General features: G+C 57.6%; 1 protein-coding gene across 6 annotated transcripts in view; it reads right to left on the bottom strand.

Annotated features, from left to right (window-relative positions):
• TRPM2 (transient receptor potential cation channel subfamily M member 2) overlaps window positions 1-26,924 on the bottom strand; it is a 49,989-nt gene that overhangs the window by 10,695 nt on the left and 12,370 nt on the right. For 5 of the 6 annotated variants that reach the window (XM_024758368.1, XM_024758369.1, XM_024758370.1 and 2 more), the window contains exons 5-22: window positions 25,860-26,040; window positions 25,147-25,313; window positions 23,399-23,579; window positions 22,302-22,363; window positions 20,814-21,014; window positions 16,748-16,850; window positions 14,265-14,386; window positions 13,711-14,043; window positions 11,497-11,634; window positions 9,916-10,042; window positions 9,378-9,523; window positions 8,678-8,790; window positions 8,047-8,260; window positions 6,491-6,609; window positions 5,777-5,909; window positions 5,167-5,338; window positions 1,269-1,452; window positions 10-191 (exon numbers count right to left, since the gene is read on the bottom strand). In XM_024758368.1, the coding sequence (XP_024614136.1) occupies window positions 10-191; window positions 1,269-1,452; window positions 5,167-5,338; window positions 5,777-5,909; window positions 6,491-6,609; window positions 8,047-8,260; window positions 8,678-8,790; window positions 9,378-9,523; window positions 9,916-10,042; window positions 11,497-11,634; window positions 13,711-14,043; window positions 14,265-14,386; window positions 16,748-16,850; window positions 20,814-21,014; window positions 22,302-22,363; window positions 23,399-23,579; window positions 25,147-25,313; window positions 25,860-26,040 (2,878 nt within the window). The other variant, XM_024758371.1, reaches the window with a different exon arrangement.

The raw sequence follows: 26,924 nt of genomic DNA, 5'->3' as shown, positions 1-26,924 counted from the left end.
GCAGCTTACTGAGCTGCTTGTGTCGCTTGGCGGGGATCTTCAGGATGGCCCTCTTGATGAAGAGATGCAGGTGGTTGAGAAGGATGAAGGGGGGCGGCGCAGGGGGCCTGCCCTGGTACTCCTCGATCAGGTCGTGGCGCTGGAACTTCCAGATCTGGTCCGTGCGCTCCTGGACCTGCTGGAACGTGTAGCTGCAGGGGCAGGAAGCACTGGTTACAGGGGAGCACGGGCCACCCAAACACGGTTACGAAAACACCCGTGTCCCTGCCCAGCGTGTCTGCCGTGACGGCCCATGAAGAGCACACACATCACCCAGGGGCGCAACTCCAGATGCAGGGGAAGGCAGCTGAACGGCCAGCCCCAGAATTCTGAGCTTCCTGGGAGCCAAGGGGAGAAGGAAGAAAGAAGACCTAGAGTTTAGGTTCTACAAACCTCGTTAGAGAGTAAAACAGAGCTGCACGTGTTGGGAGAGGGACAGTGTCCTGCACTGGACTCTAAGAGGGGCTCGTCCCTTGGATCTGACAAACAGAAGGGACGGTGTCTTCAACAGGCTGACACATTTATTCTCTGCAACGTGTGTGTCTTGTGGATGGACGTCAACTGACCCGAATCCTTGCCAGAGAGAGGCCCTCGGAGGGAGGGAGGGAGGCCAGGCAGGGCCATGATGCAGCCCCTGCCCGCCGGCCTTTTGACCTCTCTGTCTCTATCACAGCCCAGCACAGGTCAGGGTCTCTCACTGTTCAGAACACGTGGTAAATCAGAAAGTGGCGACCTCATCACGCTAGCTGATGAAAGGGAAGAGAAATGGTGCCCAAACCAGGAATTGAGGGATTTTCACCAGGGTCACCACAGGTCCCAGGGGCCCTTCTGCAGAGGCCGGGAGGGGCGCTGAGGGGCTGGCGATGCCCTGAGCCATGGAAAGCAAATACAGGTCATCCTGCATCGTCCGATTTTCAATAAGTGTGACACGCACCTCCACATCTAGAGTCGGGCTCGGCCAGGTCGCTGCCCCGCACCCCCTCCCTCCAGGGTGGGAGGAGCGAGACGTCCACGTGCCCCAGCCCGCGGCCTCCAGGCACGTGGCCCGTGCACTGGTCCCGCAGCAGCAGTGCCTTGACGGACTCGGCGGTGACCAGAGAGCGTGGCCGCACACGGTCCACCTGGGCTGAGCCAGGTCCCGGGTCCCGGGCTCCGCCCCGCCCGCGCCCCAGGGGGATGGGGGGAGGGCGAGGGGCGTGCACCCGGCCAGGCTGGCACAGGGCGCTTACTTGAACATGGCGATGAGGAGGTTAAGCAGCAAGATGTTGGTGAAGAGAAGATAGAGGCACAGCAGGGTGACCGTCAGCCACTCGGGGAAGGCGGGCTCCCGCTGGGCTGCGTCGATCTCGGGGCACTTGGGCTTGTAGGGGTCGGTGCCATTGGGGCTGCACTGGTCCAAGTTGAAGTTCACGCCTGCGTCGGGAGTGAGGGGGCAGGTGAGCCAGGAAAGCCGAGTGGAAGCACAAGGGTCCTCGGGCGATGACCCCGCAGACCTGGACACCCCCACATCTGGGTGACCTCAGCTGTCAGCTCAGGCGTGAGGGCAGCCCAAAGAGGGGCATCCATCTACACCCAAGCATCCTCGCGGGCAGGAAGTGCGGCTGCCAAGGGAAGCCCAGGAGCCAGACCTGTACTCCAGGTGGGCACGTGCCCCTGTCCGGATCCAGCCATCCCACCGGGGCACTTTCTGGGCCCCAGGCGGGGGCAGCACCAGGAGGGGCCGTGTCATCGTAAGACACAGGTCCCAACCCTGGGGAGCAAATTGCGGTGGGAAAGAATTCAAAGAGGAAATTAACAACCATCAAAAAGAGAAGGAAAAACGCTGCAGAGGCAGCATTCCTATATGTGGAACAAGCGATTACAAAACAAGATATAGCCACACAATTGCAGACAAGTAAAGAATAATATTTATCCTTTATTATAATATTTGTAATATAATATTACAAAACATAAATATATATTCTGTTTGTGCATTTAAAAATATCTGAGAAAATATACTCAGTTAATAGTGGTTAGCTCTGGGAGGTGGGATTCTGAACATTCTTCTTTATACTTAACTTGAATTTAAAATTTTTTTAGCAATGAGTATGTACTGTTCTGTAATCAAATATATTTTTGACAGTGCTACGAATTTTCTAAGATAGAAACTCATAATAATAGCTAGAAATACCTATAATTTTTTAAAAAAGAGATCAAATCAAGAAAATAACCTTCCATTTTAGTAAAGTAAACCCAGAGCAAGCAGAAGGAAGGGAATAATAAAGAGCAGAATGCAAATAAATGAAATAGAGACAAAAACAATAAAGAAAATCAACACAACCAAAATCTGGTTCTTAGAAAAGGTTAACAGAATTACAACCTTTTAGCTAGACTGATGCAGAAAAAAAATAAAGACTCAAATGACTAAATCATAGCTGAAAGAGAGGACATTGCAACCAACCTTACAAAAACAGAAAAAACTATAAGGAAATATTACCAAAACATTGTATGCTAACAAATTAGATAACTTATAAAAAATGGAAAAATTCCTAGAGAGACACAAACTACCAAAAGTGACTGAAAAAGAAGTAGAAAATATAAATAGACCTATAACAAGTAAAGATATTGAATGTGTAATTTTAAGACTTCACACAAAGAAAAGTCCAGGCCTAGGTGGCTTCTCTGGTGAATTCTACCAAATATTTAAAGAATAATGAAGACCAATCCTTCATAAGCTTTTCCAAAATATAAAAGAGGAGGGACTACTTTCTAAGTGATTCTATGAGGCCAGTATTACTCTCATACCAGAACCAGACAAAAACATTACAAGAAAAGAAAACTACAGACCAACACCCTTTAAGAATATAGATGCAAAAATCCTCAACAAAATGCTAGCAAACTGAATCCTGCAACATATAAAAAGATTTACACACCGTGACTAAGTGAAATATATCCCAGGAATGCAAAGTCCGTTGAACATCTGAAGATCAATTCATATAATACACCATATTAATAATATAAAGAAAATAAACCATATGAACATTTCAATTGACGCAGGAAAAGCATCTGACAAATCTAACACCCTTTCACAATACACACACTCAAGAAACTAGGAATAGAGGGGAACTTCGTCAACCTGATGAAGGATATTTACAAAAACCCATAGCTCACATTGCACTTAGTAGTGAAGGACTGAAAGCTTTCCCCTATGATCACGGACAGGGTAAAGACATTGCTTCTTGATACGTTTCAACACTGTACCAGAGGTTCTAACCAGGACAATTAGGCGGGAAAAAGAAATAAAAGACATCCAGACTGGAAAGGAACAAGTAAAAGCATCTCTATTTGCAGATGACACGATCACAGCAAATCTCCAAAAAATGCACTTAAAAGCTATTAGAACTAATAAAGAAGTTCAGCAAGGTTTCAGGATACAAGTTCAATACACAAAATATAGTGTATTTCTATACACAAGCAGTAAACAATCCAATTAATAAAACAATTCTACTTACAGCAGCATGAAAAAGAATAAAACACTTAGGAATAAATTTAACAGAAGAAGTGCAACTTACACACTGAAAAACAAAAAAATATTATGGAAAGAAATGAAAGATTTAAATAAGTAGAAGACGTCACATGTTTACAATCAGAATCCTAGATGCTCTTTTTGGAAAAATTGATAAGATGACCCAAAAGTTCATGTGGACCCAAGGACCCAGAGGCCAAGACAATCTTGAAAAGAAGAACAAAGTTGAAAGACTCATGCTTCCTGATTTTAAAACTTACTACAAAGCTATACTAGCCAGGACTGTGGTATTGGTACAAGGGTAGACACATAGATCAACGGAATAGAACTTAAAGCCTAGAGATAAACGCTTTCATTCATGGTCAATTGATTTTTGACAAGGGTGCCCAGACAATTCAACGGGGAAAGAATAGTCTTTTCAACAAAGGGTGCTGGAACAACTGAATACTTCCTGTAAAAGAATGACTCTTAAGACCAATACCCACTTGAAAAATGGGCAAAGGATAGAAACAGATATTTTTCCAAAGAAGATGGCTCAGTAATCACATGAGGAGATGCTCGACATCATTGGCCATCAGGGAAGTGCAAATCAAACCACAGTGAGATACACTTCCCGCCCAGTAGGGTGGCTAGAATCAAAAAAGACAGATAATAACAAGTGTTGGCGAGGATGTGGAGAGATTGGAACCTCATACATTGCTGGTACAGCTGCTGTGGGAAACAGTCTGGCAGCTTCTCAAAAAGTGAAACACAGAATTACCACGTGACCCAGCCATTCCACTCCCAGGTATACATCCAAAAGAAATGACAACGTGTCCACACAAAAAGTTATAGAAAACGTCACATTAGTCATAAGAGCCAAAAAGTAGAAACCGCTCAAATGTTCACCAGCCTATAGATGGATAAACAGAACATGGCAAATCCAACCAATGGAATATTATTTGGCAACAAAAAGGAATTAAATGCTGATACGGACGACTCTTGAAAACATTATGCTAGGTAAAAAAAGCAAGACACAAAAGACTATGGATTACATGAGCCACTTTATATGAAATGTCCAGAAAAGGCAAGTTCTATAGAGACAGAAAGTCGATTAGAGGTCACCTATGGTTGAGGGGAAGGGGGAAGGGGAGTGACTACTAACGGGCACTGGGTGTCTCTTTGGGGTGATGCAAATGTTCTAAATTAGATTCTGTAAATATACAGAAGTGCGGCGGACACTTTATGCCGCTGAGCTTTACGGTAATGTGAATTAAATCTCAATGAGGCTCTTCAGGAGAACAAGCTCAGTACGCAGAGCGAGTTCTCTGCGTCCAGAGGAGGAGGACTTAACCTCTGCCTGCAGTGGGAGGAACAGAAGGAATAGGACAGCACCTAATGCTGGGGGGTGGGGGTCAGCCGATGCCCCAGGGCCCCATCTCCCCGAAGCTGCGAGGTACGGCTCAGGCTCCGCCAGCTGGCGCCCTCCCTGCTCAGCTGGACCCAGCGTGCACCTGTCTCTTTCGGCCACAGGCACTGCAGGAGCCACGGCCCCCAGGCCCTCCCTGCCCCACTTCCGTGAGCTTGCAGGACCCCCGCTGGGCTGGCCCCTCCTTTCCCAAGGCTGTCAGGGCCCATCGTACCATCGATGTAGGCCGGGATCTGCCCGAAGATGGTGAGATACGAGTGGTAGACGACCCCCCGGAAGATCCACTCCACACGCCTCTCATTGTGGATGAGGATGGCCTGCTTGGCCACCCCGAAGGACACGACCCACACGGCCAACAGGAAGAGGAAAAAGAATACATCCTTCATCTGCGGGGACAGGGAGACACCAGGCTGCAGCCCCACACCCTCACTGCCCACAGGTGGGCTCCTGTGTGCCCTGCAGTGGAGGGGGACTCCATCGACGCCCACGGCATGGACGTCTAGAGCCAGGAGCTCCGGGGGAACAGCCCTGGGGCTTCCCCAACACCTCAAAGGTGCGCTGGGTACCCCCTGAAGTGCAGGAAGGGTCCAACGTGACCATGACCCAGGAGGGGAGTGATAGGAGCTGTAACCGGGATCAGGAATGAGCTGTGGAGATCAGGCAAGGCTGCCTGGAGGAGGCAACATACAGGCAAAGACCCGAGACGGGCGTGCCCGGGGGTGGGAGCCCAAGGGGCAAGGCTGGGACTGGAGATCTTACGGGGTGTGCCGAAGCCCTGGGGCGCCTCACTTGGAACTGGCGTCAGGGGCCCCTCGTCCCCTTACCATCCGCTTCACGATGATGATCTTGGGCCCCAGCGTCTTGCTGATGGTGAAGATGTGCATCAGACGCAAGCAGAACATGATGAAGTCGAGGGAGAGGACGATGCGCCCGGGGTACAGCAGCGAGGGGATGAGCCTGGCCGGGCAGAAGCAGGGCCTCAGCCGGCCGCCCCCAGGGCCTGGCCCCGGCCTCCTGCTCACCTGCCCCAGTCCAGGGGCAACCCCGGGACCCCAAAGCACTAAAGCTGGGTGTGAGCTCAGGGGCAGCGCCTCCAGGAGGGTCTAGAAGCCCAGCCACGGGCAGGGAAGCCACAGGCCGCGTGGGCGTCCCGAGAACCAGAGGCTGCGCCGGGCAGTCTCGCCGCGTGGGCGTCCCGGGAACCAGAGGCTGCGCCGGGCAGTCTCGCCTGGTGGAGAAAGCGGGTCATGGCAGGGCAGACACGCACAGCCTTGACGGGCAGTGGAGAGGTCAGAGCCCCAGGCTGGGATGCAGGGGCACACACGCGGCAGCCACCCGCAGTGACAGAGCCCCGAGTCTCTGCCCTGGTTCCCTCACCATCCCCAGGCGGGGCAGGGCACCCTCGGGACAGATGCATCCAGAGAGGAGCTGAGCCCCGCGGGGGGCCCTGGCCTGGGGCCTCATCCAGAGCCGGCCCTGTGGGGCGGCTGCCTCAGACGGGACGGACGGACCGGGCGCCACACGGGGAGGCTGCTCACCGGCAGGTCAGCCCTGCCATGAAGAGCAGGATAGCACAGATGTCCAGCTTGTTCCAGAAATCGCTGAAGTACAGGAGCGCCATCTTCATCAGCCCGCACTCGTCCGGGTTGTAGAAGAGCTGGGAGGGAACACAGCGGGCCCGGTGCCTTATCCCGCTCATGGCCCCGGCAACCAGCAAACCACGGCTTCCTGGGGAGGGGCCGCGGGCAGGACACGTGGCCTCCGCTCACCCCAGCCTCAAGCGAAGGCGTCAGGGGCCAGCTCCCCTCCCATGGGGCGTGCTCCCCGCCCCCTGCAGCGGCCCCCAGAGGAGGGAGAGACGGCAGAGGGACCGCGGCCCTGCTTGGCCTGCCCCGCGGGAGTCCCCACCCCGGACCCCAGCAGCTGGGTGTACGGGGCAGGCGGCCGCATAGGAGCAACCGGGTCCCCTCCCCGGCACCGCTGGGCAGACTCCGGGAGAAGGGCCTGCCCTCTGTCCTGGGGCTGCCCGCGGTGAGGCCGGGGCCCAGGGACCGGGGGCTTCTGCTGCAGGAGGCCGTGCGGGACGAGGCGAGGCCCGCAGAGCCAGCGCGGCCCCAGGCCTGGCTGCCCACCCTGCACCTCCTCCCTGGGGACCCTGATGGTGCCTTAGGGTCCCCCGCAGGCGGTGGTGTTGACGCATGTGAGCTAAGCTGGCTTTATCTTGGGGCTCGTGGCTGCCAAGTTCAGAGAGCAGGGGCAAGTCTGAGCGGGCGTCTCTCAGCGGGCCGGCCCCTCCCCACACCAGCTGAGGGTCATGTTCACTGGCTGCCTCCAGGTACTGGCAGGTGGGGACAGTGTGGGAACGGGGTTGGGGGGGCGCACAAGCCGTGAGGATCAGCCTTTCCCTCTGCCCCGGGCCCCCGAGGAGGCCTCCAAGCCCGGAAGGGGTCTTTGTTCACCAGGTCGTCTCACAGCGGGACTCAGGATGGGGCCTGGACCACGCAGGGCCAGCTTGGCCTCCAGGGGGGCTGGACACTGTGGTGGGCCACCCCTCAGCACCTGACCGACCCCCGGGAAACACCCTGCCCACCGAGGGGAGGGGGCAACAGGAGCTCTGTGTCTAGAATCCTTGGACGGACGCTGCCGTGCACCTCGACCCTCGGCCGATGTTAAGCTGTGGCCTCGTGTGCCGGCTCAGGGCGCTGGGGGCGCTTCTGGAGAATTCCCAAACCCAAGAGTAGTCTCGGGACCCCACAGTTTGCAGTGCCCTTCACAGCGCGGCCGGGGTCTCACATGCCCCCCAAGTCCAGGAGGCCACGTGGTGAGGGCACCCCGTTCGGGGGGATCAGGGAGGGTTTCAAGCAAAAAGCAGCGCCTGGGGAGGGGCGGCCAGGTGGGGGAGGGGCAAGGGCCGGCGTGGCTGCTGGACCGCAGGCCGCCCTTTCCAAGGGGCACTGCCCGCTCTCAGAGGCCCCGGGAGTCTCGCCGGGGATGGCACTGGGCCGAGGGCCACCGGGAGAAAGTGCCCGAGCCCAGGGAGCTGCCCGGGGGCGGGAGGGTCAGTAGGTGGGGCTGGGGCTGGGCAGGGCCCTACCTGCCGCAGCTCCTCGCACACCAGGGAGCAGAGCCAGAGGTAGATGAGGCACTCGCAGCCCGAGGGCCTGGGCTGGAAGTCCACCATGAGCACGTAGGCGAAGAGGCAGAGGAAGGCGAAGTAGGACAGGATGTTCAGGTGGAAGACGACCACGGGCGCGCTGAAGAAGGCGCGGATGCGGGCCAGGCCCCCCTCTGCCTGCAGCCGCCTGTCCCTGGGGGCAGACACGGGGTGGGGCCGCGGCCGTGAGGCGCCTGACAGCGACACAGGCCACAGCGCAGAGAAGGGAGGCCTGGGACCCGCATGCGGCTGCTGCCCGTGCACGCATGGCTTCAGCGGGGGCTCAGCCAGATGGCCCCACGGAGGGGCTCCCAAATGGCCCTCGGGTTCCTTCCGGGCTGTAACAAAACACTCAGGCCACGGTGGATGGTGCGGGCAGGGCGGTGCTCGGCCCCCCGTGGGTACTGGGGGACAGCAGGTCTCAGCCCGGGGGGGCCCTCCCCCAAGGGTGATTCCCCTCCGTCCTGGAATCAGTGGCAGCGGTGAGGACCCCCGAGAGAGGGTGCTTGGGATGGAAGGTCCGGACCCCTGGGCCCCCAGCCCCCGGCCCCCACTGCAGCCAGGCCGGCACCTGAAGGAGATGAGGCCCGTGTAGAGCAGCGGGAAGGCCAGCATACACAGGGCCAGCTGCCAGAGCCCGTTGTCCACGCAGAGCTGACCCCACCACACCTTGGTCAGGAAGGCCTGCGGACACGGGTGCCGGTGTCAGCGCGACGGGCGGCCCCCACCCCCGACCCCGTGCTCCCTGAGGCCGAGGAAGAGGCTCCCTGTGGGCAGGGCGGGGCCAGCTCTCCCAGACAGAAGGGGCGGAGAGCAGGGCTCAAGCCCAGGACTTCCATCCCCCCGTCTCCCACCAGCTGGCCCCTCTGAGCTCTCTCTGGGGGTCGGGGGGTGTGGACAGGACCCCCTCCCCGCCACGTCCCTGGGATCCAGCACGGCCGGCACACGACAGTGCTGTGGACGTGGTGACAGCAGGAGGCTGTGCTCCAAGGAAGCGCCCGGGTTCCAAGGGACACCCACTGTGTGCCATGCGCGTCACGTCACCAAGGAAACGCCAGAGCACCCTGCACTCGGTGCTCCAGCAGGATGCCCCGCCCCCCACGTACCCCTCGCGAGGCCCCAGGTAGAGGGGGTGGGCGTCCGAGTCCCGTCCCTGGGACCTCCTGGGGGCCTGCTGGGGGCTCCCACATAGGGCCCTCCTGTGCCGTCTGTGTGAGTGGGAGGCCGCGTCTGCCCCTGCAGCGGCGCGGCAGGTGTTTCTGGAAGGTCACCTGGATGCCCCCGTGAGACACGAACTTCATGTCCTTGGCCTCCAGGGCCAGCTGCAGGCAGGTGGTCTTGCCCCAGGCCTCCGACACGCGGACCAGCAGCTTCTGAGCTCTCTCCTCATCTTTGCGGTAGCACTCGGTGAAGACCCCTGGATGGGAGGAAGCCCGCGTCACAGCAGCCGGGTCCCCAGCAGTGACAGCCGAGGACAGTGTCAGAGCAGGGCCTCTCCAGGTGACACAGCCTGAACACGGATGGCGCTGAGACTCGGGGCGAGGGCCCCAGGGGGACCCCTGAGGAGCTGAGCCCAGGCCCAAGGCCGCGGGGCCTCTCCAGGTGACACAGCCTGAACACGGATGGCGCTGAGACTCGGGGCGAGGGCCCCAGGGGGACCCCTGAGGAGCTGAGCCCAGGCCCAAGGCCGCGGGGCCTCTCCAGGTGACACAGCCTGAACACGGATGGCGCTGAGACTCGGGGCGAGGACCCCAGGGGGACCCATGAGGAGCTGAGCCCAGGCCCTAGGCCGCGGCCCCAGGGACTCACCGATGGCTCTCTGCTCAAACTCGTCAGCAAGCAGCAGCATCTCCTCCAAGCTGTCCGTGTCCTCCTCCTTGGACAGCTCCTTCAGGATCTTGCTGCAGGCCAAGGCCGCAGCGATGCAGTCCTGGCTCTGGGCACCAGGGGAAGCCACCGTGAGGACCCGGATGGCCCAGCCCCGGGAGCCCCCAACACACCGCCCAGGGTGATGAGAGCAGAGGCCCCGAGACAGCACAGACTGTGGAGCAAGTACTTGTGGCTCCTTCCATATAAACCACTGGGCTCACCCAGATCACAGGTAAGCCCTGCTGGTGGCCAGTTTCCTGCACGGGCCGGTGGGAGTGGTCCGCTTACCAGGCAGCCCAGGTGCCTCCCCAGAACGTGGACTGGACACTGGTGCTAGCACAGCCCTGCCGGCACGAGACCCACAGCTCCCCGGGGGTCCGGCTAACCTCATGCATGGAGCACCCTGAAGGGGAGAGGCGGGGACCAGGCCCTCGCACGTCCCTGTCCAAAGCCAGGGTGCCCTGCCTCGGTGGCACTGCCAGTCCCAGGCACCGGAGTGGGGGCCAGGAAGATCTCATGGAGGGTCTCAAAGCTCAGCCCGGAGGCACTGGGTCTGAGGGCAGTGTCAGCCCAGGCGAGGGGTTGGTGTCAGAGCCTGGAAACCCGGGTTTGGCTTTTCTGCCCCCTGAGCCCCAAGGGGCACATGTGAGGCCACAGTCAGGCCCGGCTCTGTCGCCGACCGCTCCCCCAAGCACCTTGCGCGAGGGCAAACCTCCCAGAACTACGGACAAGCGGGGAGCCACCAGAGCCTCTGCTGGGACCCTGGGGGGAGCGGGCTCTTGAGAGCAGCCTGGAAATGCCAGCACCTAGAAGCGGGGCCTCTCTGAGAAAAAATGACAGAACTTTACTTTCCCGTTACGAGGAGAGTCAGCTCGAACTAAAGGAAAGCCACACAGGAAGACTTGGGCCTGCGGTGCCCTGTTTCTCAGGGAGCTCCCCGGCAAGTCCCCCGCAGCGGGTGACGAGGCCACACACAGGCCCAGGGACTAGGGCTTGGCAGGCCAGCCGGCAGGCGTTCCCAGACGGCCCGCCAACAGCTCAGGGCAGCGGCACCTGGGAAGCGCCCCTCTCAGTAACAGATTGTGTCTGAGACCCCCAACCATCAATGGAAAGAGAGGCTGCCCCTCCGGGGATGGAATTTGCCTGCAGAGTCTACAGACCGGGGGGGCAAGGTGGGGGGCACAGCACGTGCGCTGACCACCAGAACGTGTGGGTCACAGAGGGCGGCCTGCTTGGTGTGTGTGCCAGGTGGGCCTTGGTCCAGACAGACCACAGGGGGAGACTGTGTGGCACTCCTTTCTAAAAATTCTCTTCTTGCCTAGGGCCTAGGGCCAAGCTCTCTGCCCTCCAACCCTGGACACCCTGAGTTCCTTCTGGTGTTGTGGACACCCACTGCCCTCCCTGCATGGCCCTGTGCTACTGACCAACCCCTTGCGGTTGGCTCTCTGGCCAGGAGCCCCAGCTAGAGCCCTGTCACTGGTCCACCCATAGCTGTGCATGCCAGGAAGCGGGTCTGGGTACCTGAGCCCAGATGATTTCTGCCAGCTCCCGGCGGTTCTGGATGATGGCCCAAATGAGAAGATCACGGACAGGGTCCACGGTGAAGGCAACGTGGCCCGATGAACGCTTGTACAGGGACCGGAGACTCACTCCCTGCACCTGGTGAGCAGCGGACAGTTAGAGCCCTCACCTAGGGCCCCACGAGCATCAGAACCCCGGGGCCTATTGAGGGTCCTGAGCTCAGCCTCATCGTCCCTGGAGGATGAGCCCTTCAAACTGCATTTCCAACAACACCCAAATCTTTCTCATGCACACTGGGGTTCTTAAAGCATCATTCTGGAGACATGAAGACACACCCAAAAAGTGCAATACCCAGTTACCTCCCACACCAATATTTGTAGGCCCTTGTTGCTAGCCAGGCACCCCAATGTTTCCTACTCTTATCTGCTGGCATCAAAGCCTTTTTCTATGAAGTTAAATTCTAACACAGAGTCTGTTAATAGATTCATGCTGTGAGTTCCTCAAGGGAACCTATACCATGTCTCCTGCAGAGAAGGTCAGCAAAAAGCACCAGACAGACAAAGCTATGTGTGAGTGGAAAGGCCCTGACCCCAAGTGATAATGAGAACCCAGGCTTCCTGGCCCATCAGTAAATAAACACGTCCTCAGACAGTCTGGAAACAATTCCCAGAAGCAAACAACACACTTCCCACATCACACACAAAATTGCACTTTCCTTAAGTGATTTTAGAAATCGCCTGAAGACTCATCTTTATAAAAAAAGAAAAATCAGTTCATCTTCTTAAATGACAGTCATGGGTCTGTGTGAGCTTCCCCTTGAGCACATTCCAACTGGGCATCTTAAACACAGTGGAATCAAGAAAAGCAGAACCGTAAATATATAAAACCAAGCCACAGTCACGTCATTCTCAGGGGTCAGGAATAGCTCACACAGGACAATGGACAGATTTGCAAACCTGAAGGAAGTGGATAATTTTCTAGCAAGAAAAAAACAAAATCAAATATGATCTTAGAACAGAAAGAAAACCTAAACATCGGGACCATCAGGAAAGAAAATGAGAAAGTTATCAGTTACTACCCAAAAAGGCACCGGGCCCTGATGGACTCCTAGGGGAGTCTGCCAAGCTTGTAAGAAGCAGTGAACTCCGGCCACATAAACTGTTCCAGGGCAGAGAAAGAAGCAAGGCTTCCCAATGTTTTTACAAAGCTAACATAAAACTGATGCCAGAACCTGACAAATATAACACCCCCGAAATAAAACTACAATTAAAGACTTAAACATTCTGATGCAAAACCCTGAAAATACTGGGAATCCAACACCGCATTGAATACGTGTTACCCTGCAGTCGAGTTGAGATTCAAAACAGGAATCAAAAAACAATAACGACCTATAATTCACCAAATTCATAGGTCAAAGAAGAGCAGTTCAACTCCTCAAAAGGCATCTGACAAAGATCGGCACTGAGGCTTCGTTTGTAAAAACTTAGTAAGTTGGAAGAAGAGGCTCCCTCACATAAATACACACACAAACGCCAGCGTTGTACTTCATGTTGAGAGGCTGCGGGATTCCCATCAAATAAGGATGCAGACTAGGAAAGCCCCCGTCCTATTGTTGCAACACACATGCATCTCACACAGATATGCGTGGGACATGCTGACCTGGCTACACAGACACCGATTACACCTGTGAGCAGGGCTCGGGGTACAGGGCACAGGGGAGAGGATTTTCCCCACATAACTTTTGGTACCGTTGGAGGTCTTCAGAAAGGGAGAGTTATGGACTGAACTGTGTCCCCCAAATTTCATATGTTGAAGCCCCATCCCCTAATGTGACTGTATTTGGAGATGGGCTTTCAAGCATGTGATCAAGGTTAAATGAGGTCATGAGGGTGGGGTGCTCATCCAACAGGACCGATGTTCCTTGGAGAAGAGGCAACAATACCAGACACACTGAGGACAGGCCGTGTGAGGACAGGGTAAGAACATGGTTGGCCCCCTGCAGGCCAGGAGGAGAGACCTCACCAGAAGGCCACTGCCGACACAATGACCTTGACTCCAGGCTCCAGGGCAAGGAGAAAAAGACGCCTGCTGTGTAAGCCACCTCGTCTGTGTTACGGCAGCCCAAGCTGACTTTCCCAGTGAAAATAAAGCCCATGTTTCAAAGGTCCGAGGACACAGCGGTGCGCGCGGCACACGGCCAGCACTCACACTGACCTTGATGTTGGGCACCGCGAGCAGGAGGCGCGGGCGGTCGCTGGAGCGGGGCCGGGGGTACAGCGGCTGCGTGGAGTCCCCCAGGAGCTCCCGCAGCACCTGGGCCACGTGGTGCAGCTGCACACGGGGCGCCGGGCGCTCGGGCTCCTCGGCCAGCACCTTTTGCAGCTTGTAGTGGAACAGGCAGGTGGGCTCCAGGTTCTCGTACAGGTAGAGCAGCGTGTCCCACGTGACGAACTCCTTCAGCCGCACCCCGTTCTCCAGGAAGAGCTTCACGAACTCGGGCTTGTTGGCGATGAGGGCGGCCGTCATCATGGGGTACAGCTCTGAGGGCTGAGAGCGGGCCGTGGGGGGCCGTGCATGTGGTCATCGCCCCGCATAACCCTTATCCCAGTGCCCCCGAGACGGGGATGCCGGCGTCTCCCGATTCGGGAGGAGACGTGCCAGCCGCCCTCATTGAGGGCAGAGCTGGGGTCTGGACGAGGCCACCTCAGGGCCTGCCCTTGCTCCGAGTCCCAGCAAGCCCCTCCCCAGGGCACCCCCCGCAGCCTCACCTTCCACTGACGCTCATCTGTGAAGATCTCGCTCCGGGCGATGTCCACGCGGTTCCACGCCACTGCTAACTTCAGCTGGTGGTCCCAGTTCTCGTGTCCAAAGTGGTCGTGGCTCCGAGAGGCTGCGGGTAAAAGCACACGCATCAGGGGCTTTGATCTGGGCCTCCAAGCCACGCCCCACCTAACAAAGTCAGAGAGGGAGGGGTGTGTCACCAACCCGTCTCCATCATTTTAATTGAATAGATAAGGTCACAAAATCACTGCCATCCCCCACCCTTCCCCTGCACGCACCCTTATAAAATCCCTTTTCCTTTCAGTGGTAGAATCAGAGAATCTCTGGGTTTCTGTCACCACTCCCACTCACCCCAGCCCTCCACTCTGTCCCCAGCTCCTGGCCAAGCCCCCACCCTAAGTTTAAACTAGACACGGGTCTCTGAAAGGCAGGCATTTCAGATCCACACTCAAAAGTTGGACCACAAAGACCATCACATTTCCTTCCTTTGCCCTGTTTGCAAAACCACCACCTCATCCAGGCTCTCAGCGCAAGTATTTTGCCCAACTAGTTTCTGCTCTTGCTGGGTTAACATTTTAAAACATGGGTTGTTATTTGGGGAAAAAGAAAAAAGAACTTTGACCCTTACCTCACACCACACAGAAAAAGTAACCTGAGGCAGATCATAAACCTAAATATAAAAGCTGTGGCTATAGAGCTTCCACAGTGAAACAGATGAAAATATGTGCAACTGGGGGAAAGGAAAAGATTTCTTGGGATGCAAAGAACATGAATCATAAAGAAAAAAATTAGTAAACTAAAATGTGTTAAAATATAAGCCTTCTGCTCTCCAAAGACACCTCAAAGGACGTATAAAAGCAGACCATGAGGGGCTTCCCTGGTGGCGCAGTGGTTAAGAATCCGCCTGCCAGTGCAGGAGACAAGGGTTCGAGCCCTGGTCCGGGAAGATCCCACATGCCGCGGAACAACTAAGACCGTGCGCCACAACTACTGAGCCTGTGCTCTAGAGCCCGAGAGCCACAACTACCGAGCCCGCATGCCGCAACTACTGAAGCCCATGTACCTAGAGCCCACGCTCCACCACAATAGAAGCCACCACAATGAGAAGCCCGTGCACTGCAAGAAAGAGTAGTCTCCGCTCGCCTCCGCTCGCCGCAACTAGAGAAAGCCCGCACACAGCAACAAAGATCCAACGCAGCCAAAAATAATAAAATAAATAAATTTATTGAAAAAAAAAAAAAGCAGGGCTTCCCTGGTGGCGCAGTGGTTGAGAGTCCGCCTGCTGATGCAGGGGACACGGGTTCATGCCCCGGTCTGGGAAGATCCCACATGCCGCGGAGCGGCTGGGCCCGTGAGCCATGGCCTCTGAGCCTGCGCGTCCAGAGACTGTGCTCCGCAATGGGAGAGGCCACAACAGTGGCCTGCATACCACAAAAAAAAAAAAAAAAAAAAAAAAAAAAAAAAAAAAATCAGACCATGAACCAAGAGAAAATATACCCAACACATATATCCGACACAGGATTTGTATGAGAATATATCAAGAACTCATACACCTCAAAAATAAGAAGACAAATAACCAAATAAACACAGACAAAAGATCTGACAGGCATTTCCCCAAGATGAAATACAAATGGCCAAGAAGCCCAGGGAGACGCAAAACCAAACCACACCGAGATCTCCCTTCATGGCCACCAGGAGGGCTATAGCTTCAAAGACTGACAGTACCAAGTGTTGGCAAGGATGCAGAAGAGCCCAGCCCCGCATCCATGGCATGTAGACGGATGCACAGAAAAGTGAAAGCCGATCCTCTGCTACGACAGCCCCCTGTTCTGCCATCAGGTTGTCCCTCCAGGGTGAGGGCTGAGGGGTTGCTCAGCGCAGAGCAAAGGCTTCTGGGCACCAGGGATGTCTCGGCCATGTCAACACCGGCGGGAAGGGCAGGGTAGCACTGGCTTCCCTCCCCCACAAGAAGTGGGAGAAGAGGGAAGAGTGAAGTGTGGGCCCGGGGAGGACGGGCTGGAGGGCAGAGGTCAGACTACGGAGCAGAAGTCGGTCGAGAGCTCTATTGGTCCTGAGGACCCCTGCGTTTGGACTCTGCCCTGCGCTGGGGGCAGAGGCGTTAACCATGAGGCAGACGGTGGGGAGACAGGAGCAGACTTCCAAGGTTCTTTCTTTCTATGCTAGAATTTTATGAGAAACTGATGACCACTAAGGGGTATATCAGTGCAGGCTGCACTCAGATTTCAGGGGAGAAGGTAAGCTGAGAAAGGAGCCTGTTCCCCAACACCGGTGGTGGGCACCCACCTGCCCAGGGGGAGCACGAGGTAGGCCTGATGAGGTCCACCACCAGCTGCCCTCTGACCAGCGCATCTGCCCACGGGTGGCATTTCTGGCTCCTCTAGGCCAGGACTCAGGGTCCTGAACCCTCAGCCGGCTCCTCCCCCTTGTCCCCACTTTGCCTGCCCCTCACCCTTCAACAAGGCCTGCAGGATGGCCACATCCACGTCCTGCTGGCCATCCTTGCCTTCCCGGAACACGGTGAGCAGCTGCCGCCTCCGGACGATGTCTTGGATCTGCAAAAGACGATCCTCACGTGAGGGGCCTCCTGCCTCCCCAAAGGCACCCTCAGAACCAAGGCCCTGGACGCGGAGCCAGAGCCCCAGGCAGGAGTCCTAACTGCTTGTGTAGTCAGGGCCCCCCGCCCCCCCCCACCCCAGACGGTGAAGATGAAAGATGCATGAGGACCAAACACACAGTGTTTGCGAGTGGCCTGTGGGGTGGAAAACACAGCCCAAGTGTAAAGAATCTTCACCTCACTGATTGGTCACTGATCAACACTCAGCGTCACTTAACAGAAGACTTCTCCCCGGGTCCTCCTGCCTCGGGGAGGACCTACCCACCTACCTGTCCGTCCTTGCGTCCATCCACTCGTCCATCCAATCATCTACCTACCTACCTAGCTGTCCATCAGTCTGTGTGTGTATGCATGTACGTAGGTAGGTATGTGTGTGTATGTATCTGTGTACCTATCTGTTCACCCTACCCACTTGTCTACCTACTCACCTACCCTACCTACCTACCTACCGTTCTATATATCTACCTACCCACCCTGTGTATCTATTTAGCTAGTCACCCCACCTACCTATGTATCTATCTACCTACTTATCTATACACCTAGACACCTACCCACCCTTCCAATCTATCTATCTATCTATCTATTATGTATCTATTATCTGTCTATTATCTATTATCTATCTATGTTATCTATCTATCTACCATCTATTGCCTATCACCTGTCTATCTAGCTATCACCTATCATATCTATCATCTCTCAGCTGCCGTGTCTGCCACCAGTAGCTGCCCTGCCTTGAACACTTCACCCTGAGACCGGGGGGAGCCATCCACTCGTTCCCCACACCCCCAAAGCTTCAGGCTCTTACCCCAGCTCCCGGCCGCCCCGCCTGCCTTCCCACCTCCTTTCGCAGCCTGGCCGTGCAGCTCCCGCCTCTGTACAGACTGCTCCCACCTAGAGGGCCCCTTGCACACCCCACCTCCACCTCTAAGACCCCAACCTCCCTAACCCCTCGGGGTCCAGCTTTCATGTCAACTCCAAAATACCCCTGGTCTCTCTCCCCCAACCCCCATTCCATCTTCCAGCTGAAATCGCTCCGGGATTTAACCCTTGCTTTGATTTACAGGATGAAGTAGCTACTGTCAGTGTGTGCCGACCACCCACTTAGCACTCTCCCAGGTGACCTTGCTCCATCCTCTGAGTTTAAGTACCACTTACCCCTATTTTGCAGATAAGAAAACGGGATTGCTGAGAGAGGGCCAGCAACTCCTCCGACCCCAGCTACGTGGCGCTGGCCACGGGCTGGCAATGAGACCCCCACGGCAGATGTCCACATCCGCCAAGGGCCACACCCAAGTACCTGCCATGGAGCAGACCAGCCCTGAGGTTTGTGGAGTGAATCAGCAAACACGGCTCTGGGGGTCCTCTCCCCACTGAACGAGAACAACCACTGAGGGCAACCGCCTGGCTTGAGACTGGTGTGTATGAAACACCACTTGAAGGCCTCTACTTGGCAAGGGATTGAAAACACAGGCCCCTTTAAACCTTGGCAGGTTAGGTCCACTTCTGAGAATTGTCTGAGTAATTTACAGACTAACTGAGGAGAGGCCACAGGGCCGGCCAGCCAATCCCCGCCAGGTCCACTGGCAGCCGGGCTGACGCCAACAGCAAGAACAATCTCACAGAACATCGGCTTCTGAAGAGGTCCTCTGAGGCCACACTAAGACAAGAGCAGGGTCACTGTGCCGCCCACAAAAACCGCCTGGCTCCCCTCGGAGCAGGCCCGCTGCCCTCCCCCTCCCCAGCCCCCATCCAGGGTCCCAGCCCTCCCCGTGGTCTTTGGCTGCTGGGCACAGACCGTCCACGTGGCCTGAAATTGGATGCGGTGGGAGCTAAGCTGCTCCACAGACGTGCCCTTAAAACTGAATTTCCATGAGTTTTTATAGCCTGGCTTTAGCATCCACGGAGCTGGATGAAAGTCACAAACCCTGACTGCTTTGTCAGCCCCAGCTTGTTGGGGAAACTGAGGGTCAGAGAGGCACTGACTGCCCCCATCCCACAAAGGATCCTGCCAGGAAACAGAGGTCAGGTGACCTTGGGACGGGTGAGCCCCTGCCCCTGGGGCCCAGAGTGTGGCCGGACAGCAGGGTCGGCAGGACCACAGGGGCCTCAGGTGCGGGGGTTCTCCGCCGGCCAAGGGCTTCGTGGGTGATCAGGGCTCAGCCAGCGCTCTCCTTCACACCTACCCCCCTTGGAGGCTGGGGCCATGGCCATGGGTTAGGGTCCCTCTGCAGAGCTCACCAGGGCCCCTGAAATCCGGACTGGGGAGATGGCCAATTCTGAGGTCCATTCCGAGTGCCCCAGGTCACCTAACTGAGCCAAACAGCCTCGGAGTATGTGAGAGAGAAATTCCTTCTTTTCAGGACCTGGAGAGACTTCCCTATGCACATTCCTGCACTATTTCTCCCCCCGGTCCACCGAGGACCCCGTCTATAAGGGATGCTAGCCAAGCCTACACCCATCTGTAACCAGCGTTATCTCCCACTGTAGCTATGAAAGAGCAAATACCAATGCGCTTTAAAGCAGAAATACTGAAATGCAGGGCAATTATGGTCCTGGGCCGTAACAGCCATGGTCTCCCTGGGTCAGGAGAAAGGACCAAACCAGAGCTCTTGGGGGTGGTAGCACCCACGAGGCTCACGGCTCAGGAGCTGACGGGATGGGCAGAAAGCGAGGCCCCAGAGCCCCCAGCCCAGCCCACAACCAGAGCAGCCCACTTTCATCCAGTTCATGTGATGATGTTCCAGAAAATCTTTGGAATCCGGTGGGCTAGTTAGAAAATGTCACACTTACTTAAAAAAAAACAAAAGAAAGAAAGAAAGAAAAAAGACAATGAAGAGACCAAGCTAATGGTTCGGATTCCGGCCCAGCAAAAGGCCACTAGTAGATCAACGTGACATCCGAACTGCCTGAGTTTGGTCAACAGGGATGAACCAGAGTTCACTTCTAGGTTCTGATAAACGCACCGGGCTTATATGGGATGTTGACAGCAGTAGAGTTGGGTGAAGGGCGGACAGAAACCCTCCACTACCTGTGCTGCTTTTCCACAAATCTAAAAGTATTACAAAACAAAGACAGAGAGAGGACAGGCCGGCACGTGAAGTAAAGCTGAGGCCGCCCTTCCGATGGTCTCTCTCTGGACTCGTCACCACAGGGTCATGTCCCCAACTCCCTGTGCTTCCACTCAGTACCTCCTGCCCACGGGGCAGAAAGGATGCCCGTTTTGGGCGTAACTAGGTCCCTCCCAGGTCTCAAGTCTCCAAACCCCCTGGAGGTGGGGGGGGGTCCCCCAGAACACTGGTCCCAGGATGGGTCCGGCCACCGATGCCTCTATCTAAGGGTGCACGTGAAGCAGCCCCCAGATCACCACACGGTTCCTGGAACCACGCATGGGCCCCCATCTGGCACGTCCGCCCACCTTGCCGACCCCAGAAGGTCTCCATTAATCTCCCCAGTGGCATCGAGGTCACCAGGCCTGGAGGCCGGGCCGGACCCTGCCAGCCACTGCCGTCACCTGGCAGCGCCCCTCTGCCGGAATCTGGGCTCCCCACCCCTCTGCCTCCCCCGGGGCCTCAGCACCAGCCTCCTGCCCGCCCAGTGCAGCAGGGTCCTCGTGCCCTGCGGTACCAGCCCAGGCCCGGAGTTCTGCAGGCTAGAGGCCGAGCACGTCCTCCCTTGAGGACAGCCTGCTGCCTCGGCCGAGGGCTTCCCACCTGCCCTGGGCCCACTGCCTTCCGGGCTCACAGCCCCCCACCTTCTGCAGATCACTCCCGTGCCCGCCCCAGGCCCGCTGGGGTCTCCGTGTCTGGTTTTGGCATGCCCTGGTCCCGCTTACCAGGCTGACAGCATCTAACCTACCGGCTGCAGGTCCACGCCTGGTGACTGATGTACCCGTGTGCCTCACCTTTTTGGTCCACTCTACAATCCTGCTTTCGGTGAAGGTCTCGAACATCTCCTGGAAGAACAGGCCCAGCTTCTGCTGAATTAGGGAGATGGTGATCTCGGAGATGGGCAGGCTGGCCACCTGGGCAATGACGTCAGCCACTCGTCCCGAACCCTCCACGATCACGCACGGGGTGCCGTTGGTGATGGCATTGTAGATGGTCTGCAACACAGGGGCTGACCGTGAGCCCGGGACCTGACTCCACACCCGCACGGACACCTTCTTATACAGAGATGCTCGAACAGAGTGGATGTCTGGCTACTGCGAAGTTTACAGAAGGCATTTGCTTGTAGCATCCCACGCTCGGAGGGGAAAGGGGCTGATATATGTGGGAAACACACCCGACACACCGCCTCCTTCAGGCCTACCACTCAATACCACTGCCACGGAAGGTTTGGACGTTTCCACCCTTTGACGTGTGGACGGAAGCACCGTCTCCAGAAGGAGGGGCACTGCCAGAGTTCCACCCCCTCGTTAACCAGGACATCGAGGGAGACCCCGGGTGAGCAACCTGAGGAAGGGGCTCTACCCCAGCGGGAAGGACGCCCTGTCTGGGCCATGCTGCAGGAGAGCCACGGTGGGAGTGGGGGCCAGACGCATCCCGTCCTCCCAGGGACCCCAGGATCCTGTGCTGACCTCCAGCGGTTACTAAACATAAACAGACACTTTCGATGATCCCACGAACAGAACGTCATGCTCTCGCCCCAAATCTGCAGGCTGTAATGTCGTGTGTTACTACAGCAGAGGTCAAGTTGGCCCGCGTTCCACAAGGGAGGCCCATCCCACGCCGGAGAGTGGGTTCTGAACAAAGGCCCACAGCAGCATGTCAAAGCCACTGAGGATCCTGCTTTACATCTAGCTGCTGGTCCCACGGGGCTGAGGGGCAGCCGAGGGCTGTACTTTGAGAACCCCGCCCGGGAGTCTGGGTGCAGAGCTGCAGAAACCCCCCATGGGCTGCCTGGGGGTCCCTCCACAAGGGAGGCCCATCCCACGCCGGAGAGTGGGTTCTGAACAAAGGCCCACAGCAGCATGTCAAAGCCACTGAGGATCCTGCTTTACATCTAGCTGCTGGTCCCACGGGGCTGAGGGGCAGCCGAGGGCTGTACTTTGAGAACCCCGCCCGGGAGTCTGGGTGCAGAGCTGCAGAAACCCCCCATGGGCTGCCTGGGGGTCCCGGGGGGGGGCATGGGCTCCACCCTCGCCCCAGTCCCCTCTGGAGCCCCTCTTTCTTCTGTGCAGGTCAAGCCCCAGGGCCAAAGCCAGAGCACCCCTCCTGCGGCAGGGCCACTCAAGGGGCTCCGACCCCCCACACCCAGCGGACAGGATCCCTGTCCCCTCTTGCTGATGACGCCCCTGCGGGGCTGGTGACAGCACTTGGGGCAGTCGTCCCACCCGCAGCAGGACTTGACCCCCAAGAGCACACCCCCGCCCCCCCGGGCCAGGACTCACGTGCAGTGTGCCGGGTCCCCCCTCCAGCACCACGCAGACGATGGGGATTTTGATGGCCACACCTAGGACGACGCACAGAGCCCAGTTTAGGATCGTGGGCCCCCCACCCCTGCCAGCTGCAGCCTAACCGAGTACACTCCTGTCCCTTTCTGGGGTGGAGGGAAGGCGAGGGCTGTAGACCATCCTCAGCACCCAAGGCTCCCCCAGCTGGTCTGCTCTGCCCGGCTGGCCACCGCAACCAGCCTGTTTTTCCCTGCAGCCCTTTCGTGGCGCCTCGAATCTGGGCAGGGCTGGGGACATGTCAAGCCAGCGGGCACCACGCATGGCGCGGGAGTACGGCGTCACAACTCCGTCCTCTGGCCAGCCAGCCCCACCCTCAGCCTTTCATCCAGCCTGGCAACCAGGAGGGCTTGTGAAGATCCTAGAAACATCTTTCCCTGGGAAGCAAACATTCTTTCCAAGATCCCACGTGGCCTCGCCGTCCCCACACACTCACACACCCCCAACACTCCCCACCCAGCTTCTCTTGGTCAAAACAAGTTCTCCAGGTGTGGTCCCCAGGCCAGCAGCATCCGTGTCCCCCGGGTACTGGGAGATGCAAGTCCTCACTACCCAGACCTGTGAATCAGAGACCCTGGGGGTGAACCCACACCCTGGGGACCCCTGATGTGCAAAGAAGCTTGAAAACCTCGGCTCAAAGGTGTCCAACCAACCTGCAAGTCGTGTGCAAAGTCCTGTGTATTTGACCTCCCAACACCCCAGAATCCATCCCATCCCACCCACAGGGGCAGAGATGTCAAGGTCCAAGCTTTGACTACTGCACGCTCTGACTTCTGAACTGAGACGTGTTTGTGATGTTAAGTGACCGTAGGATGCTATGACCTCAATGCCTGCCCGAACTTTCCTTCTGCTGGTTAAAAGGAACGCAAGAAGATGAACCCCTGAACAAGTGTACAGACATCCAGGTGTGTTCTGACCACGCCCCCCCCAGCACCCCACCTGCCGAATGTCCTGGTCACGGCCAGCGGAGCCCCAGACACCTGGACCAGCCTGCTCCCCTCTCCCCCCGAGCACCCTGGAAAGCGTGCCTCGCTCACCTCCCCTTTCCTTGGTCTGCTCCGATATGAACTTCTCTAGCTTCGTCCTCAGGGGAATCTCGACACCGTAGCGGCCATGGGTCCCGTCGTCCACAAGGATGAAGTGGGAATGGTTGCTGTCCAGACAGGTCAAGTGCCCTTGGCCGTCCTCATCCATGATGTACTCAGCTGGGAAGCCGCCCTGGGGATGGAGAGGTGGGCACGGACAGACGGAAAGCTCTACATCCTTCCCACCAAGAACAGGAGCTCCATCAGGCTGGATAAGTGACCCCCCCACCCCCGCAAGATATCAGGCTCTAATGCCTAGAACCTGTGAATGTTCCCTCATTTGGAGAAAGGGTCTTTGCGGATGTGATGAGGCTAAGGGTCTTAGCCTGGGAAGATTAACCTGGATCATCCAGGTGGGTCCTAAATGCCATGACAGGTGTCCTTAGAAGAGGGTGCAGAGGAGGAGGAGGGGGCCATGTGACCAAGAGGCAGAGACTGGAGTGATGCGGCCACAAACCAGCAGCTGGAAGAGGCAGGGAACAGCTCCTCCCCCACAGTCTCTGGGGGAGCCTGGCCCTGCCGACATCCCGATTTTGGCCGGGTGGTACTGGTCGTGGAGTTCTGGTGTCCAGAAATGTCAGAGAGCACATTTCTGTTGCTTTCAGCCACCAGCTCTGTGGTCATTTGTCCCAGCAGCCCCAGGACCCAGATCCAGGAGGGGTGGCTGCCGGACCCGCGCACACGGCCCCTGGTGTCCACAGAGGATGGCAGGTGGTATCGCAGGAAGTCTTCTGAACTCGAAATGGGGAGACAAGTGCAGAGTGATCTGGGAAGTCAGCCCGTCTCCCGCGGCCTCAGATTTCCACTCCGTATGGCAAGCATTCAAGACAGAACCGGTCCCTTCCACTAAGCACATCTGTGACGCTGACACAAAAGGACAAGCGCCGAGGGGCAGACTGGCCTGACGACAAGCGTCTGTGACAGACACAAGGAATCACCTTCCAGAGGATGCTTTCCCCAGGAAGGGAAGGCATGCTGCCACCGGCCGGGAAGGGCAAGGGCTTGTTCATAAATCACCCCTCACCGGGCTGTTATAACAACGTCTCCTCAGCAAGTCAAGGAGACTTGTCTTTGGGGCCAGTGTTTCCCCCAAACTTTCCTGACTCCATGAATTAGGTGGACATGTGCTCATTATGTCACATCTACCGTCCTCCAAAATCTTACTGAATGAATTGAATGATCTTTTCCACTCACATCCCCACGTTTAAGCAATCGCTTCTCAGGGCTGCACCCAGATGAACGGACGCAGGAAGGCTCTGTCTTCAGCAGGGGAACCAGAGTGTTGTCGATCTTTGGGCTAGAAGGCCAGGCCCTGGGATCTGACAACCCAGATGCTCACTGGCTGTGTGCTCCCGGCCAAGCTACTGCCTTCTGCAAAGTCCATTTCTCATCAGGGAGGCGGCAGGAGGAGCCCCCGACCAGTGGCGGCTCCAGAGACTCTTGTGTGGACCCATCCCGTGATCTCAAGGGAGGAAACCAGAATCCAACCAAGGTACTCGCCTGGGGTCACCAGGGTCCATGGCGTGGGGGCTTGAGCCTGGGTCTCCTGTGTCCCTGTCCAGCCACTCCCCTCCACACTGCGTTCACCCTGCTGCCCAGGTGGTGGCCTGTTCGCTGAGCACCCGCTGGGGTCCTACATGCCCCTCGGCCTCCCTGCTGCGCCCCGCCCCCGCCCGCCCCGGGAGCAGTCACCAGCTCACCGCGGGGTGGATAAGGCTCTCCCGCTTGTGCAAGGTGCCCCACGTGGCGATTCCGATGGTGACCACTTCCCCTTCGCTGTAGCTGCTGCTCAGGTTGAAGACCCGCACCGCCTCTCCCACCTGCTTCATCACGCCCGTGTGGGACCCCCCGGTGATAATCCAGGCCCCTGGGAAGGAGCAGAGGGCCCTGCCACGCACACGTCCGACGCCTACGCCCTGTGCATCTCCGGTGCTTACTGCCCCACATCTGCAGACCCTCTACCCCAAACCAGGGCCTCAGGGAAGCCCCGCCACGATCACGTCCTCCTGTGGCAGCTGGGAGCCGCGGTTCCCCGCGTTGCTCAGGCGGGGGCGGGGACAGGACGGGACCCCCGTCGCTGACTGCAGGCCTTGCCCTCTCTCCCCACCTCCCTGCTGCGTCCCTCTGTCCTGCTCTTGGGAGCACGGCATCTCAGAACTGCCCCTGAATGTGTCTATTTCAAAGCATCACTAGTGGAGAGCCAACCGGAGCTGCATCGGCCGCCACACAAGCCAAGCACAGCAGCGGACAGGGCGGGGTGAGTCTGACCGGACACACCCCCCGGCCCAGGCCTGGCCTCGGTGACCCCCGAGGCCCCGACTTGGCCTCCCAGGGACGCTCCCTCCCGCCCATCACTCCCAGGCCTGAGCCCCTCCTGTGGTCTGGGCCCTGGGCCCTCCAGCCCCGGTGCTACCTGTGGTCTGGGCCACCTTGACCAGGCCTCTTCGGAAGACGCTCTTCAGCCTGGGCTTCATGTTGAAGTCCTTGGCCCCGCCCGTCACGGAGATGAGAAGGTTGGGGACGTCCAGGCCCCAGTGCTGGGTCATGAGGTGGTAAATCAGGCTGGAGGGCGTGTCCTGGGACAGGCGGACGTACTGTGGGGAGGTCAGAAGACCCCAGAGGGTCAGTGAGTGGCCACCCCCGCCCCAGAGCCCAGCCGTCCTGCACCAGCAGCGTCTGGAGAGTCCCAGCTGGGCGGGTGGGTGCTCACACCCGGGTCCAGACCCAGCGAGTAAAAATGGCCGCACCCGAGCAGGACACTGATTGAGGGAAGGGGGAGGCTGCCCAGAGGAGACCAGCCCCTGGCCCCTGTTTTGGGAGCACCCCCGGCCTGAGCCCCATGCCCGAGTCCAGTCTCCCTGGAAGGCCACGCCCGCCATCACCTCCACAGGGCCTGCCCGGCTGCTGCCCACCTGCCCCACCCCTATGCTGCAGAAGACCACCTCCCCCCTCCCCGCTCCCACCAATGCTCCGCAGAGGACGCCCCTCTCAGATTAAGCCAGCTGCGCCTGGGGGGGCCTGGCATTGCACCGACACTGGCTCACGAGGGGCAGGACTTGGGGCCGGTGCCCACCCCAGCCCGACCCTCTTTGTTCAGCCTCTTGGGCCAAGTGGGCAGTGTCAGCGACTCAGAGTCGTCGAGGGAAAAGGTCACACCCGGTTAACAAGAAGCTCAACGTCCCAGAACCCCAGCACAGAAATAAGTGGCTACACCAGACCCTCCAGGACAGTGTGGCCCAAGAGCTGCCACGGAATCCTCCGGAAGGCTGCTTAAGACCAGGGTGGCTGGGCCTCCGATTCAGCAGGTCTGGGGTGGGGTCCAAAACTCTGCTTGGAGGTACTGCTGCTCCAGCGATCCCTCTGAGTCTGCAGCAGCTGGGAGCTCAGTGGGGCCTGGGCCTCCGGCTGCTGCCGCCCTCCCTGCCCTCGTGCTCCCGGGCAGGCCTGGGACCCCGCCCCCCGCTGGCAGGACTCTCCC

The sequence above is a fragment of the Neophocaena asiaeorientalis genome, unplaced genomic scaffold, assembly GCF_003031525.2.
Source record: "Neophocaena asiaeorientalis asiaeorientalis breed wild unplaced genomic scaffold, Neophocaena_asiaeorientalis_V1.1 scaffold45, whole genome shotgun sequence".
Lineage (NCBI taxonomy): Eukaryota > Metazoa > Chordata > Mammalia > Artiodactyla > Phocoenidae > Neophocaena > Neophocaena asiaeorientalis.
Note: the sequence above shows the minus strand (reverse complement) of the source record. Positions and strands in the feature narration are given on the sequence as shown.